The following is an 18,747-nucleotide window of genomic DNA, read 5'->3' as shown; positions in this document are numbered from 1 at the left end:
TTTTATTACACTTTTTCTTGTAACAGAACAGTGATAACAATCCGTGATCAATAATTTGCATCTGATGTAGTTGGACTAAAGTCCTACATTTCTGGAGTATAACAATTTTTGTGTGACAGAGAATTCTCTCTTGTATATGTAAACACACACAGACTACAAGAACAAATGTTTTTACAATGTAAAAAGGACATCTAATTACACGTCACAAAAGCATTTGAGGAAAAAAAGACATAGGCCCAAAGCAGAGTTGTTAGGAAATGTGTTCAAAAGGTCTAAAGATGTGGAATTTAAGAAGGCTCAAGCAAGTAAAATACCAAAATTTTAAGGAATGATTTTAGAACATTAGATTTAGGCAGAATGTTAACGTTTGCAGTTAAATTTGAGAGTGGGGTGGTTTGGTGGAAGGAGATCCTCATCTTCTATTCTTTATAAGTTTCAGTGGGGTAGCTAGAATCGGGAACTGCTGAAACTTAGAGAATAGAAGTACAGGTTTCAGCAAAGAATGTTTAGCAATAGTCAAATGAAGATGCCGGAAACAACCATGAGGGATTTTTAGGATATAGGATGTGGTAAGGATGGAGAATTACTTGAGCTTATTTTGTGGTGATAAAAACAATCTAACCATTAATAACCAAATAAGTTAACGATAGAATTGGGTTCAAAGAAGACCAAAATTACCAGATAAAATAGGAAACCTAAGGATTAGATGTAGTTTATATTTAAGAAAAGGTTCTTACTATGATTATTATAATTCTGTTTGTTTTCTCTTTTTTTTGCAGATATCACTGAACTCCATTTGTAAGCTCTTGGAGAGTATTGCCACTGTTTCTTCTGTGTATACGAGTCATCCTCTAGTTCTGAAGTTTTTCTTCCACTATCCAGAGTTGACAGACAGATTTGGTCACTGCATCTTGAAATGTTGGTTTACACATTTTGATATCAACCATAGTGAGGTTGAAAACATGCAGGGTGATGTAAGTTGCTTGATGAATATTATCCAGGGAAATCCAAATGTCCTCCTGATTCTGCTGGTAAGTAACAATCATTATTGCTTGTTATAAGAAATTTGTTTGCTCAACAAGTGCTGAAGATTATCTTGCTTTTTATTGATGTCCCAGTTTTTAACATCAACTGATATCTGGACCGAATTATAATTAGGCTTATTGCTATTTTGTCTAATTTCAGAATCAGACTGGAAATTGCATAGATTTTAAATGTCAGTGGAAGGATTCCTATGTCTCTTTTCCCAATTCACTTTGACCTTTCAATATCTCAGCTACCCAACCTACAGACCTCCATTTGCTACATTTCTCTACCCACTAATATACTTACCCAAATGATTACTACCATTATTGACCTCTAGTTTCTTCTTTCCTGGGGGATATTAAAAAGGGTACAGAAAGGGGGAATACAAGTTGCATATTTCCAATGCTGCATTTAAAGTCCTGGTGAAAATGAGGTAAGTTATCTAGTATTTGCAAATATAAAAGAATTCCTCCTACAGTGGATGGAGATACTTGTGGCACATAACGCTCGGAGTCATCCTGAAGACCTGTATACAGAGCGTAAAAGTTGTTAGGATCAGCAAATACATCTTCAGATGCCAAATATCACCAGCTGCACAGCAAGTCTATGATACTGCATTGTGCACTACTCACTAACCAATGATCCCAATCAAGACTTATGATAAATTTAGAATTAGATGCTGTAGCACACCTCCACAACTCCATTCCAAACCTTATATCTGTATTTTGCAGCTTCCATATATTACCAGCTATTTCAAGACAAATATATGACCCAAGCATATTATGTGATACCGACACACTCCCTCTCACTTGAAGGACAAGGTATACAGCAGCAGGTAATTCATAGGGAGCAGGCTAGATTCCATTACCCAATATATGAGGCAGTAACATCATCATTGAAATGGTCGTTGTTGACTCCTTATCAGCATTGGTTGTAAAAACTATTAAAAAAATAATGGTATTCTCAGTTTCTAGTTTTCCTTTCCACAATCTGAAGACTAAATGAAGGTCTGAGGGGTACATTAACCTGATTTACAGAAATCTGATTACATTGATTCTCCCATAGATTTTTAAAGGATTTTAAAGCTAGTAACAATAATAAAATGTTTTATGGTATTCATAATGACTGAATACTGTATATATTCTATTTGTTTAATTATAGTAGTGTTAGAATGGTTATCAAATGAAATGAAAGAATTGTAGCAAGTATATGTAGAGCAACATGATGTGTGTTCCTAAAGTAAATGGACATTTCCAACTAATGGAAAACATAGAACAGTACAGAACAGGAGCAGGCCTTTTCGCCCACAATGTCTGTGCTGAACAAGGTGAACAAATCGGCTTACAGACAGTTGTGCGGAAGGAAACCCTTAAAACCCAGGAACTGCCTGTAATGATTATGATATAGTTTTTCATGATACAACACAAAATAAAATGTGTCTTTTCTTTAAGGATATAGTTCATACTGAAGAGATTGAATTAGCTTTCAAGGCTTTGCTGGCTTTGAAATCATTCCTGAGGAAAAATGAAAACGTGGTTCCTGCTTCTGATGTGCTTCGACCTCGATTTCTCCAGATACTACAAAGGTTCACAATAGAAAATAATGCACAGGCTTTCAAAGGTAAGTTAGAACATTGAAGTGTAAGTTATTTAAGAAAATGGTTGATTTTATATTGTAGTAATTCTCACCATCGGTTTTTGCCTGTTTGAAGATATTGATTAATTTAGGTTTCTAATCAACAAAATATTGAATTAAAACTAATCTTAAAACATCAATCTGTTTAACATACCAGAACATCTATTTCCGAGAGCTTGAGTTAATAAAATAAATCACAAGAGGGAGCAGTTGAGAAGGTATACAGGAAGTAAAGTTCCTTTAGTTCCCGTATTTGATGGAAAACCTTGAATGTAAAGATCATATAGCGAGCAAGATAGTCCACTCCTGCCAAATGCAATGGGCTGACGTGTAGTACGCAACAGAGCGGAACGTAGGCCATTTCTTCGTCCATTTCAGTAACCCGACCCAACTTTGGTTATCCCTCTCGCAGTGTAATCAGCGTTGCGGGGGAACAGTTTACGTGTGTGATATACGGTTAGATTCATAATTCTGTTCAATCATAATTCTGTTAAATTTTGTTAAAGATTAATATGTTAACAAATTATGATTACGTTAATTGTCCTTTTTAATATTTTTCTGTAATGGTGGGGTTATCTAAATGAAGTATTTATCAAAATAAAATTTTGAGCTAGATTAAAAAACGATGTATAACTTAAGGATGGTTTTATTCAGCGACCTTACAACTGATTAGATTGTGTAGGAAAGAACACACATACACACACATATACAGTGGCTTGCAAAAGTATTCATACCCTTTGAACTTTTCCACATTTTGTCACGTTACAACCACAAACGTAAATGTATTTTATTGGGATTTTATGAGATAGACCAACACAAAGTGGCGCATAATTGTGAAGTGGAAGGAAAATGACACATGGTTTTCAATTTTTTTTCCAAATAAAAAACTGAAAAGTGTGGCGTGCAAAAGTATTCAGCCCCCTTTACTCTGATACCCCTAAATAAAATCCAGTGCAACCAATTGCCTTCAGAAGTCACATAATTAGTAAATAGAGTCCACTTTGTGGCGGCTCCCAAGGGTCGTGCCAGCATAGTGTCGAACCCCTCGGCACAGGTGTGGTTCAGTCCGGAGGCGGCCCTTAGCCAGAGGGTTTAAAGGCAGGGGTTTGGATGCCATCTTCCTCTCGTTTAGACTTCCCTACAACCGGGAGGAACATAATAAAAGGTGCCTCTCAAAACACTGTACTTCGTGCCTCCTTTTGAGACCCACGCACTACATTGGTGACCCCCGACGCTCCATTGGCGTCATGATGGAGAGAAGAGAAAGCCCTACCTCCTCACAGGCCGGCCCAGCCCTGTCTCTGGACGCGGTCTCCGTGAAACTGCCCAACTTCTGGACCACCCGGCCGCTCATCTGGTTCCAGCAGGCGGAGGCCCAGTTCAACCTGCGGGGCATCACGGTCGATGCCACCCGCTTCTATTACCTGGTGGGGGCCCTCGACCAGGACACGGTTGAAGAGGTCACGGACTTCCTCGCAGCCCCCCCGGACACTGATAAGTATCTCGGCCTTAAGGAGCTCCTGCCCCAGATTTATGGCCTAAGCAGGATGGAGCGTGCTAGTAGGATCCTGCATATGGGGGGCCTGGGCGACCGTCGGCCATCTACCCTCCTAAAGGAGATGGTGGCTCTGCTGGACGGACACACGCCGTGCCTGTTGTTCGAGTATACCTACCTGCATCTGCTGCCGGCCTACATCCGTCTGCAGCTCACAGACGTCTCCTTTGCCGACCTCAGGGCCCTCGGGAGGCGCGCCGTCGCGCTGTGGATGGCGCGCCCTGATGACGTCAGCGCGCTGGCCGTCAGCAGAGACGGGGTCGCGCTGAGGCCGACGCGCCCTGATGACATCAACACGCTGGCCGTCGGCAGGCGCGCCGATGACGTCACCCCGGCAGCTCCCGATTTCCTCCGGTGGGGCGGGGGAGCTGTGTATGGAGTGACAGCTCCAGCCCGACGGCCCACACGATCGCCCCCAGCGGCAGTGAGGGGTACTGCACCTGCAGTCCAGCGCCAGCAAGCTGCAGGCACCACCAGCAAGAGCAGGCAAGCTCCAAGTAGCACCAACACGAGGCGCTGGTGCTATTTCCATCAGCGCTGGGGTGCTGCAGCACGACAATGCCGCCAGCCGTGCACATTCCCGGGAAACGCCTGGGCCGGCTGTCAATAGTCCTCGTGGCGGCCGGCCAAATTCACCGCCTTTTTGCCTGGGATCGGCGCTCCGGGACCCGCTTCCTCGTGGATACTGGAGTGGAGCTCAGTGTCCTGCCCCCTTCGCTGGCCGACATTCGTTCCGGTAAGCGGGGGCCCGTCCTCACCGCGGCGAATGGCAGCCCCATCCGCACATATGGAGTGCGCATGGTTCCAATCGTGTTCGGCTCCTGCCATTTCTCGTGGCAGTTCACCATTGCCGACGTCTCCCAACCATTGCTCGGGGCCGATTTCCTCTGGGCGCATTTCCTCATGGTGGACGTCAGGCGTCAGCGTTTGGTCAATGCCGCTATGATGGAGCCGATCACGTTGCGTTTGGATCAACCGGTGGGACGGCCCCTGGCGTCCGTGGACTCCCGCTTCGCATGGATCTTGGCCGCGTTCCCAGATATTCTGACCCCACAGTTTCGATCATCGACCCGCAGCCACGGAGTGGTGCATTTTATCCTGAGTACCGGCCCACCACTCCATGCACGAGCACGCCGACTGCCGCCGCACAATGGAGACCTTGGGGATCGTCCGCCCTTCGAGCAGCCCTTGGGCGTCCCCACTCCACATGGTCCCTAAGTCGAGCGGGGGCTGGCGACCTTGCGGGGATTACCGACGGCTGAACGCCGCAACAACACCGGATCAATACCCCGTATCCAGGACTTCACCGCCCATTTGGCTGGGGCCACAATTTTTTCAAAAGTGGATCTGGTACGGGGTTATAACCAGATCCCGGTTCACCCGGATGACGTACCCAAGACGGTGATCATCACGGCATTCGGACTTTACGAGTTCACTCGGATGCCGTTCGGCCTCAAGAACGCTGCGCAGGCCTTTCAGCGCCTAATGGACGGGGTTTGTCGCGACCTGGAGTTCGTGTTTGTGTATCTGGACGACATCCTGGTGGCCAGCCGCTCGCACCAGGAGCACTGCGCCCACCTTCGGCAGCTCTGTCAGCGGCTCAGCGAGCATGGTTTGGCCATCAACCTAGACAAGTGCCGTTTTGGTGTAACCGAGATTGACTTCCGCGGCCACCGCGTGACTGCGCAAGGTCCCCTGCCTGACAGGGTCGGCGCCATCCGTCGGTTTCCCCGCCCACGCACGGTGCGTGGCCTGCAGGGGTTTGTCAGCATGGTATCATCGTTTCGTGCCATCCGCGGCCCACATCATGCGGCCTCTGTATCAACTTCTGGCGGGTGGGCAGAACAAGAACGTTGAATGGACCCACGAGGCAGGGGCAGCTTTTGACGGCGCGAAGGAGGCCCTTGCTCGGGCCGTACTGCTGGTGCACCCGCGGGAAGATGCCCCGACTGCTCGCACGGTGGACGCCTCGGAGTCGGCGGTTGGTGCTGTGCTGGAGCAACTGACGGGCGGAGGTTGGTGGCCCCTGGCCTTCTTCAGCCGGCACCTCAACCGTGCGCAGACAAAATACAGCGCGTTCGATCGCGAGCTCCTCGCTCTGTACCTGGCAGTGCGCCATTTTCGCTACTTCCTGGAGGGCCGCCCGTTCACCGCCTACACGGACCACAAGCCGCTCACTTTCGCCCTGGCGAAGGTTTCCAACCCCTGGTCCGCACGACAGCAGCGGCAATTGGCCTACATATCGGAGTATACGACATCCATCCGCTACATCAAGGGGAAAGAGAACCGGGTGGCCGACGCATTGTCCCGCCCCGCTATCAACTCCGTGTTCGAGGTGGCGCCCGGAATTGACTATTCTGCTCTGGCAGAGGCACAGCTCACGGACGATGAGGTGCCCGCCTACCGGACTGCCATCTCTGGCCTCCGCCTTGAGGATGTCCCTCTCGGTCCTGGGGGAGTGACAATCCTGTGCGATGTGTCGTCCGGGCACCCTGCCATCAATCCGGGCGACAAGGGCACTACTGGCCGCTCGTTTCATGTGGCACGGTCTGCGCAAGCAGGTTGGCCATTGGGCTCGCACCTGCATTCCGTGCCAGATGGCAAAAATCCAGCGCCATGTCCGTGCGCCTCTCCAGGAGTTTGGTCTACCTCACCGGCGATTCGACCATCTCCACATAGACATTGTAGGGCCTCTCCCTTCGTCCCGGGGCATCACCCACCTTCTGACAATGGTGGACCGCTTCATGCGGTGGCCGGAGGCCATTCCGTTGGCCGATACATCAACGGTTACGTGTGCTCGTGCGTTGTCCGCGCACTGGATTGCTCGCTTCGGGGTGCCGGCGCACATCTCCTCAGACCGGGGGCCACAGTTCACCTCCGAGCTGTGGTCAGCCATGGCTCGCTTGCTGGGGGTGCGGCTACACCACACTACGGCTTACCACCCGCAAGCTAACGGTCTGGTGGAGAGGTTCCACCGGCAGCTAAAGGCAGCACTGAAGGCACGACTCTCCGGCCCGGACTGGATGGACGAGTTGCCGTGGGTCATGCTGGGTATCCGGACTGCTCCCAAAGAGGACTTGGCCTCATCATCGGCGGAGCTCGTGTACGGGTCGCCACTCACGGTGCCCGGGGAGTTCGTGCCGTCGGCGCCGGGGCAGCAGGGAACGCCCTCATCCACCCTAGAGCGCCTTCGCGAGCAAGTTGGCAGGCTCGCACCCGTCCCGACGTCCCGCCATGGGACATTTCGCCCACACGTGCCATCAGCCCCCAAGGTCTGCCCTTACGTCTTCCTGCGCCGTGATGCCCACCGGACGCCACTCCAGAGGCCGTACGAGGGCCCGTTACGAGTGCTGGAACACGGGCAGTCGACTTTTGTCCTGGACATGGGCCGGCCGGAGGCAGTGTCGATTGATCGTTTGAAGCCGGCACACCTGGACATTGACCAGCCGGTGCTGGTTGCCCAACCTCGGCCTCGAGGGCGCCCCCCCTTCACGGCTCCCTCCGCCTGTCACTCCACCTGTCCTCCCGCCGGTCCCTCGACTTGTCCCTCCACCTATGCCTCCGCAAGCCCCACGAGCGGCTGACTTCCGCACGCGGGCCGGCCGGGTCGTGCTCCCGCCGGTGCGTTTTGTGCCTCTGGTTCTGGGGGGGGTTCCTGTGGTGGCTCCCAAGGGTCGTGCCATCATAGTGTCGAACCCCTCGGCACAGGAGTGGTTCAGTCCGGAGGCGGCCCTTAGCCAGAGGGTTTAAAGGCAGGGGTTTGGATGCCATCTTCCTCTCGTTTAGACTTCCCTACAACCGGGAGGAACATAATAAAAGGTGCCTCTCAAAACACTGTACTTCGTGCCTCCTTTTGAGACCCACGCACTACAACTTGTGTGTAATCTAATCTCAGTATAAATACAGCTGTTCTGTGAAGGCCTCAGAGTTTCATTAGAGAACATTAGTGAACAAACATCATCATGAAGCCCAAGGAACACATCAGACAGGTCAGGGATAAAGTTGTGGATAAGTTTAAAGCAGGGTTAGGTTATAAAAAAATATCCCAAGCTTTGAACATCTCACGGAGCACTGTTCAATCCATCATCCGAAAATGGAAAGAGTATGGCACAACTGCACACCTACCAAGACATGGCCGTCCACCTAAACTGACAGGCCGGGCAAGGAGAGCATTGGTCAGAGAAGCAGCCAAGAGGCCCATGGTAACTCTGGAGATCCACAGCTCAGGTGGGAGAATCTGTCCACAGGACAACTATTAGTCGTGCACTCCACAAATCGGGCCTTTATGGAAGAGTGGCAAGAAGAAAGTCATTGTTGAAAAAAAGCCATAAGAAGTCCCGTTTGCAGTTTGCCACAAGCCATGCTTTGAAGTTTTTGGCCTAAATGCAAAACGCTATGTGTGGCGGAAAACTAACGCTGCACATCACCCTGAACACACCATCCCCACTGTGAAACGTGGTGGCAGCATCATGCTGTGGCGATGCTTTTCTTCAGCAGGGACAGGGAAGCTGGTCAGAGTTGATGCGAAGATGGATGGAGCCAAATGCAGGGCAATCTTGGAAGAAAACCTGTTAGAGTCTGCAAAAGACTTGATACTGGGGCGGTGGTTCACCTTCCAGCAGGACAACGACCCTAAACATACAGCCAGAGCTACAATGGAATGGATTAGATCAAAGCATATTCATGTGTTAGAATGGCCCAGTCAAAGTCCAGACCCAAATCCAATTGAGAATCTCTGGCAAGACTTGAAAATTGCTGTTCACAGATGCTCTCCATCTAATCTGACTGAGCTTGGGCTATTTTGCAAAGAAGGATGGGCAAAAATTTCCGTTTCTAGATGTTCAAAGCTGGTAGAGACATACCCCAAAAGACTTGCAGCTGTAATTGCAGCGAAAGGTGGTTCTACAAAGTATTGACTCAGGGGGGCTGAATACTTTTGCACGCCACACTTTTCAGTTTTTTATTTGGAAGAAAATTTGAAAACCATGTATCATTTTACTTCCACTTCACAATTATGCGTCACTTTGTGTTGGTCTATCACATAAAATCCCAATAAAATACGTTTACGTTTGTGGTTGTAACGTGACAAAATGCGGAAAAGTTCAAGGGGTATGAATACTTTTGCAAGCCACTGTATATGAATGTGATATAGATGTATATAATCATATAACACACACATATATATTTCTCCAGATTTATATATATAATGATAAACTTTATTTCGGACACAAGGCCCAGACAAGGGACAACATTACATAAAAATACTTTGCAAACCTCCCCGCAACTTTACCCTAGCGTCCCAGCCGTGCTGATCCGGGCCAGACTTCCCACACGCTGTGGAAGGAACATAGGCATCTTTTTGCTTATTATTGTGATCAGAGAGGCAGAAAGAAAATGAGGAGAAGATTTTTACCAAAGATGTTTAATTTTTACGAGGATGTTTCCGTAACTGGCTTCTGTCTCCGCACTAGTATCTTTGCTCCGCTTTGGCGGACAAAGATGGCGGAGACGGAAGCCGGTTACGGAAATGGGGCCAAAATTTACCCATGAATCTGCCCGTGACCTTACTACGTCTTTTTCGTCAAGTGGACTATTGTGCTCGTTATAGGATCTTTGGTAAGGGGTATCTCAGAAAGACCATAGAACTGAAGAGGTCAATGAGATGTCAATACCTGCAGAAGGATACTGCCTCTGCCTCTTAAAAGAAGGGGTTAGTGATTCTGCAGATTGTAATTTATAAGTATCATAGATTACTGCTCTAATCAGTTCTTTCTATTATTCAGGAAAGAGGAACCTATCTTTGGTATTGGATCTCCTTTCATTGGTACAGGTAAAAATTCAAGATCCCAAGGAAATGACCAGTACCGATTTCAAGCTCCTGTATCATGGTATAATGAATAATCTTATACAATCTCAAGAATATTTTTATACATTTCAATTTGATCCATCCTTTTAAAGTAGTTTTAAGCACCCAGAAGTTCTGAAGATAAATTGGATTCTGTGGTGTTTTAAATTCAATGTATGTGATGTTTATTAAACAGATACAGGCCTAATTGATAGTGTGTACAGTTGCTGGAAAATGCTCCACGAATGATGACAGGGCCTCGATCAATGTCCATGATAGGCAGAGGTTTTCAATTTTAGACTAAAGGAGATGATACAGTCTTTGTCCAGATTGGTTTGTTTTGCCTCAGGTGGAATTTGATCCTTGATTTAGGACAAGTCTGAGGAGGGGAAGCTTGAGGGTCCAGAGCTTCAATCAAAAGTTTTGCCTTACCTTGGCAAAGTGCATTCTGTTCCCTTTGGTGTACTGAATAGGATAATACTACAATTTCAAATTTAAAAAATAGGGGATGTAGTGCCGGTATACTAGATAATATTTATTCCTCATCATCACATTTGCAATCTTACTCAGAACAAATAATCGGGCCATTATCACATTGCACAACGATTAAATCAATTTAATCAGTAAAAATTTGTTGCCTTATTTCATACATTGGAATAGTGGCTACAGGAGTTTAAAATTCTTTGGGATGTTCAAAGGTTATGCAAGGAACTATATGAAGGCAAAATGTTGCTTTCATTTAAAATGCCAGGCCTGTTACTTAAATAAAATTAGCTGCCTAATTCCTGTCAGTAGATTTTGTTAAAAGAAAAATTAGGCCGACACGGTGGCTCTGCGGTAGAGTTGCTGCCTTGCAGCGCCAGGGACCTGAGTTTGATCCTGACTACGGGTGCTGTCTACGGAGTTTGTACGTTCTCCCGGTGACCTGCGTAGGTTTTCTCCGAGATATTAGTTTTTCTCCCACACTCCAAACACTTACTGGTTTGTAGGTTAATTGGCTTGGTAATTGTAAACATTGTCCCTGATGTGTGTAGGATAGTGTTAATATGCGGGGATTGCTGTTCGGCATGGACCCGGTGGGCCGAAGGGCTTGTTTCCGCGCTGTATATCTAAACTAAAGTAAACTAAAAATGATATTTAATGATTTAAACTTTTTGATGAAGTGAGAGAGCACCAATTGGGGAAATACAACTGAACAGTTGAAGCCCATGGAATAAAAGGGGCAAGCACATAGGAAAACAAAATTAGCAATAGTAAGGCAGTGCTCCCCTCCTCAGCTGGAAAATTAAGATGCTGGTATCAGTGGGAGACATCCCCCTGATAGTTTTCATAGTCCTCCTACTACTGCAGTTCATCTACATCTGGTTCCTGGACATCAGGACTGTTCTGCCTCAAGCACCTGTTGCTACCTTCTGGCTGCCAGATTATGCAGCGTGTAAAACATGATTATAACATCTCTACTCGTGCTGAGCATATTTTGCAATTAATGAAGGCAGAAGAATCTCTTCAGGAGATCAGTAGCATTCTCCAATGGTATTTTTGGCTGCTGAAGTAATAATAATAATAATGGATGGGATTTATATAGCGCCTTTCTAATACTCAAGGCGCTTTACATCGCATTATTCATTCACTCCTCAGTCACACTCGGTGGTGGTAAGCTACTTCTGTAGCCACAGCTGCCCTGGGGCAGACTGACGGAAGCGTGGCTGCCAATCTGCGCCTACGGCCCCTCCGACCACCACCAATCACTCACACACATTTACACACATTCACACACAGGCAAAGGTGGGTGGAGTGTCTTGCCCAAGGACACAACGTAAGTACAATACAATACGGTTTTATTCGTCACATTGCACATAAAGTGCAAGTGAAATGAATTTGCCAGCAGCGGTACAATGATAAAGAACACACAATACACAATAAAAATTTAACACAAACATCAACACAAAGTATTAGGCAGATTTGTAAAAGTTGGAAAGAGATCCAAAAGCAAGACCTCAAAGGATGTTATCTCCTCATTACTTGGGTGTCACATGCCAGTGAATATAAAAAATAGAATGATTGTGTGGATGAATGTTTGGCTGGAGTGGTGTAGGAGAGGGACCTCTACATTACTTGGCCATTGCGACCAGTTCCTGATGGATTGTACTTCAATATGGCCCAGACCAATATCCTTACAGTGAGTTTACTTTTGCTGTTTGGGAGGTCATTAAATTAGCTTGTCAACAGCATGGAAAACTGAGTTAAGATTCAAAAGGAATGAAATCCAATCTGGAACGAGAAGCCAAATTTATAAGAAAGTTTGGAAAGTAGAGAAAACATAGGTTATAAAATAGACTTTAAAAAATAAGTTTGGCTGTCCTTAATGGGTACATATATAAATTCATTTTAGTGAATAAAACATAATCTAAAGGCACTGATAGGTAAAATATTCTACTATGTGTCTATCATGGAAATATGGCCTAAAGTGGTGCATGGCTAGCAACATGATATCCCTGCCTACAGGATTTCAGACATGGTAGAACAAAAAGGAGTTCATGTAATTTCCAGCTCTTTCAAAGAGACCCAGGTCTTGTACATCAATCACTCCCTAAAATATTTTAAACTATAACATTTAATTGTTTTAACATTGTTTGAAGTGTTGTTCATGCAGAAAAAGACACCTAATAACCACTACAATTCAAAAAGTAATTTATTTTAATAATAGTTGCACAATAGTTAGTACCTTTACAGTTATGTTGTTGTCATTCATCAGCATCCCTGTTCCTTGTTAATCAAGTTACGTGATCTCAAAATTAAAATAAACATTCTAGCCATTTTAATTTTCAACTATGTTCAGTAATTGTACAATAGGCACGTGATGAAATGCTTATTAAAATATAAAAATAATCATAAACTTAAAAGTAAATGTTTTGTTTGTATTTTTAAAGTAAGTAACTTGGCAGGAAAATGTAAAGACTTGAACACAGATATCTTACAACCTGCTCTTAATTTCTTCTACTGCTGTTTGAAACAAACATCAACCTACAACAGGAGCAGAGGTAATTAAATTTTAAAATTTCATCAGAATAGAAGCTTTGATTTACAATTTTAGATCCAAAGGAACTGGGTTCAATTATAAAATCTATCCAGATATTGATTTCAATCCTTCTTTGCTTTTGTCTTTGATTTCCTCGGTGACCAATATCACTAGGTGACACTGGAACATCTCTGTTCTTCCACTAATGCCACTGTACATTATGTAATTGCAGAGAATTAATTTAAGCATTCTTCCTTACGGTGACTTGTATTTTAATGTTCAAGCCACGTTTTGTGAAGACGAAAGGCACCTGTAAAAGACTGCTCTTAGGAATAATATCTCTGTATAACACCATGAGAAATAGCGCCAAATGACTTTGAGCCTGCTCTACATTTTAATAGGATCATGGCTGATCTGACATTCTGCAAAGTTCAATTCCTCACCTTTACTGATCAGACATTTACCTATCTCAGCCTTAAACACAGACTGGGATATATTGCCCCCTCAGCCAACATATTCCAAAGATTTACAACCGCCTGAGAGGATATATTTTTCCCAATTTCAGCTTTCAATGTGTTTTCCTTTTCTGAGACCATGCTTTCTAGTTTTGGACTCTCGTACTAGAGGCCACATCTTCTCAACATTTACCCTGTCTAGTGCCCTGAAAATGTTGTATGTTTCAGTAGGATCATCTCTCATTTTTCTCAATTCAAATGAGTAGTCCCAACTCCTTTAACCTTCCCGATAATCCCTATTACGATCAACCTTTTATGAACCTTCTCTGAACAGCGTCCAATGAAATAATATCTTTCCTTAAAAGAATGTGTCAAAATTGTTCGCAATTCTCAAGATGTGGTCTCACTACTGCCTTCAACAATTGAAGTAAGACTTCCCCACTTTAAACTACAAACCCTCTTAAAATAAGGGCTAACAATCCACTATATTGCCCTTTTACCTGCTGCAGTTGTAGGCTAGCTGTATGTACTTCATGCACAAGGATCCCCAAAATATTTTGTTTCAGCATCCTAGTTTTTTTTTGTCTTTAAGCAAAATTCTACTTTGGCTACTAAGTTAACTCTAAATCTCTCTGCAGACTCTGCATCCTCCTCACATCTCACCATCCCGCCTAACGTGTTTCAAAATTTTTGACGCATTATATATTTTAACTGTTATTAATATAGATTGTAAATAGTGTGGGCTTGGTGCTGAACCTTGCAAAACCCAGCTGATAACAGTCTGCCTGCCAATCTTAAAGTGATCGTAAATTCCTACTCTGCTTCATCCTTTACTAGCCTGTCTGTGGTAATATATCACCCCAACGATATGAACCTTATTTTACATAACAGGCTTTTGTATGGTGCTTTATCATTGCTAAAATCGTGATGCGTTACACCCTCTGAGCTCCCTTATCTACCTTATGATTTGTATGCAAAATAAAATCTCTGCTGCATATCTCACTTTCTGTTAGCATGTTGAATTTTAGACACTGTATGGAAATGACCAGTTGAAGTACAAATGTTGGTCTCCTGACCAGATATGGTTAACAGTTTACGTGAGTAATTGTAAGCTAAAGTCCCTCCTAAGAAAAACCCAGCAATAGATGCCTAGATTCTTTTGGCTGAGAAACATCTCCAGCCAAGAGCTGCATCCAAAAACACAGGAATTGAATGGATAGAAATAGCTGAAACTGGACCATTTCCTGCATTTACTCCTTGCATTAGCCTCAATGTTGCTCTTGCCTTTTGCTATCATACAGCTCATATATCCTCCCAACTTTGTTGAGCAGGCCACAAGCTAAGCACTTGTCCATGAACCACCATGATGGGTTTCTGAAATCTCTATTAAGGATTAATTTGGAAAACAATGATACAATAAATCTTCAAATATAGTTGCATATTATATAAGCATTTAAATATTTTGTTAATTTTGTAGTTGTTTCTGTGTTACTGTCTAATTCCTCCCTGATGGAGTTCCTGGAGAAGATATTAGAGCTGAGCTGGTCTGACCAATTTGAAACTGTCCCTGATGTCCTGGTCTGCTCTGTCTGGTTATTATTAGCCAGTTTAGTCCAAAACCAGACCAACTATAAGTCAGAGGTGAGTAGTTCACACTCATCACAGTAGCCAAGAGGTTTCCAAAGAAGTCTTATTTTAAAAATGTCTTGATGCAGTGAATACCTGATAATATATTGCCTCCATATATTTTAATAATCTTGAGCATGTTTGCAGTTCCATTGTGAAAGTTTTTTAATCATATTTATGTAAACACTTGAAACAAAAAACTCCTGCTTCAATATTCCAAATGGAAACCTACTCAGTTGCATGCAATTCTATAATTATAAATTCTGAAGCAGGTTTCTGAAGTGTCTCAACTATAGTGCCATCCTTTTTATTTACTTTTAGATGAAACCTTAAATATTTTTTTTAGATTTTTTTAACTTGTGAAGGACAAAGACGGAAAAAAATTAAAGGAGGAGGTATAAGGATAGCTGTTGCACTGCCTGCAGGGGAAAGTACCTGGAGAGGCGGTGGTTTGGTTGGAAAGGGATAAGTGAATCTCCTCCCTCAACTCCATCCAGGGACCCCAACAGTCCCTTCAGGTTAGATAGAGGTTCAAATGTACCTCCTCTAACCTAATCTACTGCATCCGGTGTTACCAATGCGAGCTCTTGTACAGTGGCAAGACTAAACATAGACTCGACGACCATTTCGCTGAACACATGCTCGGACCGCCTAGGCCTACAGAATCTCCTGTTGCCAACCATTTCAACTTCCATTCCTATACTGACCTTTCTGTCCTGGGCCTCCTCCATTGCCAGAGTGAGGCCACACACAAATTGGAGGAACAGCACCTCATATTTTGCTTGGGGAGTTTACAACCCAGCGGTATGAAACTCCTTAATTAATTTCCACTTACTCCTTTCCCCATTTGTTCTCTTCCTCTACCCTAGCCGTTTCACCAGTTCCACAGTTCTCCACATTGTTCCCCTTTTGAAATCACACCTTTCCTAGCCAACAATGGGCTGACCATGGTCATTTGTGGCCAACCCTGATTGATCCTGGTCTTTTCCTGCCTCCAGCTCTTCACCCCCAACCTCTATTTTCAGTCTGAAGAAGGGTCCTGATCCGAAACGTCACACATCCTTTCTCTCCGGAGATGCTGCCTGATCTGCTGAGTTATTCCAGCACATTGTGACTAGTCTTGAGTGACTATGCCTAATAGATTTTCTTGATCTCTAATCCATTCTTCAGTGCTGCAGCCTGTCCCACATTCACTCTCCAATTCTCCCATGAATGCTGATATCCTCAGGTTACCAAAAAAACATTCAAATATATGGTACATGATTCCATGTATCCACATTCCCCTGACCCACCATCCCTACTTGGATTTCTTCCTGCACCATGTCTGCTTTCCACATCCCTGTCCCCAATTCCCCCGGCTTTCACTTAACCAAAATTTCTTAATTCTTCCTTGGAAGTATTCTCATTATAATAATGGTTCAATATCTGGGCCACATTGGTTATTGATATTCTGATGCAAGGATTGTTCCCTGCTACCTCCATACCCTGGTCTTCTGGAATTTCTGCCTCATTGGAATATCTCAGAAGATGTTGCAAGTTTACACAGGAACCACTTAAGTGATGTTTTCTATTGGTTTCTGGAATCAAATGGAGAAATTCTCTTTTGCTATTTCTCTTTCCATGAGAGAAAAATATAACAAGGTTGTCCACAGAGGGATCAATAAAATAAGTTATTTAATTTAACTCTTGAATTTGCAAAAATACAAACTTGACATGATTTCTGTTGATGGTGTAAATCATTCCAACATGATGACAATTATTTCTGAATGTTGAAATGAAGTAATGAAGACTACATATTTAAAATTTTATACTAATATGCCTGGAGTTACTAGGATAAATTGCATAACAATATATTTTGAGTGGCTTTCATTTGTTGCTGATTTGTTACTGTTGCTAATTGTTCTTATAGTAAATCATCTGCATATTATTTAATGAACTCTTTGGCATGATTTATATGCAGGTTCATAGAACAGTCGGTGTGAATCTGGATAAGGTTATCCACTGCATCAGCTCCAGAAAGGACAGTTCACTGCTGCACGGTGAGCTCTTCCTTTTGTTTTAATTGCCATATTAAAATTAGCATCTATGGTTCAGATGTTGACACAGTATCTGCAGCCTCCACTGCCTCACTCCCATAATCTCCAGCATTCTGATTTCATTGCCAACAGATTTCCTACTTATTAGAAATTTAGCAGACACTAAGTAGGTATGTTGCAAAGCCTACCTGAAGCGTCGCTGAAAATCTGTCGCTGCGAGTGTGCGCGATTTTGGCGCCGTTTAGAGGGGGCGGGTTTAAAACGCGATTTTCTCTAAGCTGTTCCAATCGAAAATGTTCAGCCTAGTTAATTATTAACGAAAAATCGCTGAAAGACCCCGTCGCAAAAGCTATTATTAGGTTTAAAGGCCTTGAATAATAGTTATAGTAGTTTAAAAATCAATCTCTAAACCCGCGACTGCCAGCAACCGCAGGGTCTCATAAAGCAAACCACAGAAGGTAGGCTGTATATTTTTACATTAAAAAGGGCTTCTAAAGATCCCTTTATACAAAGTTTAATATTGCGAGTAGCTCATTTTGGGCCCATTATATCCCGTAGTATTTTTCTCGGCATTTGAGGGCACAAATCTACCGCAATGTGAACGTTCTAAACCAGCGCGTTCACAGGAACCCACTGGAAAGCTGATTTAAATGGACATTTATTTACAGTAATTAAACACTAAATTCCTTCCATTTGGCCTATAAATTAATGTAAATGAGATTTAAAAATCATGTTTTATTGTGAATTATTTGTGAATATTATTTGGACATTTAGGCTATTTAAAAATGTTAATCATTTATTAAGAAATGGATAGATGTTTAGATCTAGTAATTGAAGTCTGAAATTAGCTACAATTAGGTAACTAACTAATTATATGCTTTAATTTCAGGTCATCCAAGTAAGATTATTTTATATTTGTTTCAGAATGCTTCAATCTATGATAACTGAAAATTTCATTCAGTTCTCTTAATTTTTAAGAAAGTTATGGGCTTTTGACTGTTCACGATCACAGCTTTTTTGTTATTTCCATAGAAAATCAATAGGGAACAAGATGCTCATTTCCCAGTATGAAAATGGCCATAACTTTTTAAATACTTGAGATATGAAAGTGAATTAGGTGTCAAATTAAACTTATTTTTATGCTTTATCTGATGGGATAAATTACAGACTTGATTTTTAAAATCTCAAAATTCTGTAACATTGCTACACTAAGGTACAATTTTGGATGTTTCTTGTCAGTGAAATGACCAAAAGCAAAATACTCAAAATTGGAAATATCAAATATTAAAGGAAAAAGCTGACGAATAAACAACAGTCTAGGGTGTTTCCATGTAACCTTCCCACAGTAATTAGACATAATTGTCTCTCATGAACACAGTCTGTCAGTCTCACTGCAGAGGCAATTAAAATCGGCAAAAATCACTTCTGATGATTCTTTTGCAATGATATATTAAACAAAGTAACATGGACATTTTAGTATCTTGAGGTTTAAAGTAACTAAAATAAACTAAAGCTATTAAAAAGATCTTTATTTTTGAAAATTCTTGGGA

General features: G+C 43.4%; 1 protein-coding gene across 1 annotated transcript in view; it reads left to right on the top strand.

The window, feature by feature from the left end:
• Positions 1 to 18,747, top strand: part of mei1 (meiotic double-stranded break formation protein 1) — a 68,681-nt gene that overhangs the window by 34,859 nt on the left and 15,075 nt on the right. The window contains exons 19-24 of the mRNA XM_033013129.1: positions 780 to 1,031; positions 2,478 to 2,646; positions 10,000 to 10,104; positions 12,992 to 13,102; positions 15,013 to 15,176; positions 17,122 to 17,200. Coding sequence (XP_032869020.1) covers positions 780 to 1,031; positions 2,478 to 2,646; positions 10,000 to 10,104; positions 12,992 to 13,102; positions 15,013 to 15,176; positions 17,122 to 17,200 — 880 coding nt within the window. The remainder of the gene's footprint in view (positions 1 to 779; positions 1,032 to 2,477; positions 2,647 to 9,999; positions 10,105 to 12,991; positions 13,103 to 15,012; positions 15,177 to 17,121; positions 17,201 to 18,747) is intronic.

Source organism: Amblyraja radiata, chromosome 38, assembly GCF_010909765.2.
Source record: "Amblyraja radiata isolate CabotCenter1 chromosome 38, sAmbRad1.1.pri, whole genome shotgun sequence".
NCBI classification, from domain to species: domain Eukaryota; kingdom Metazoa; phylum Chordata; class Chondrichthyes; order Rajiformes; family Rajidae; genus Amblyraja; species Amblyraja radiata.
This window is presented reverse-complemented; position numbering and strand designations above follow the sequence as displayed.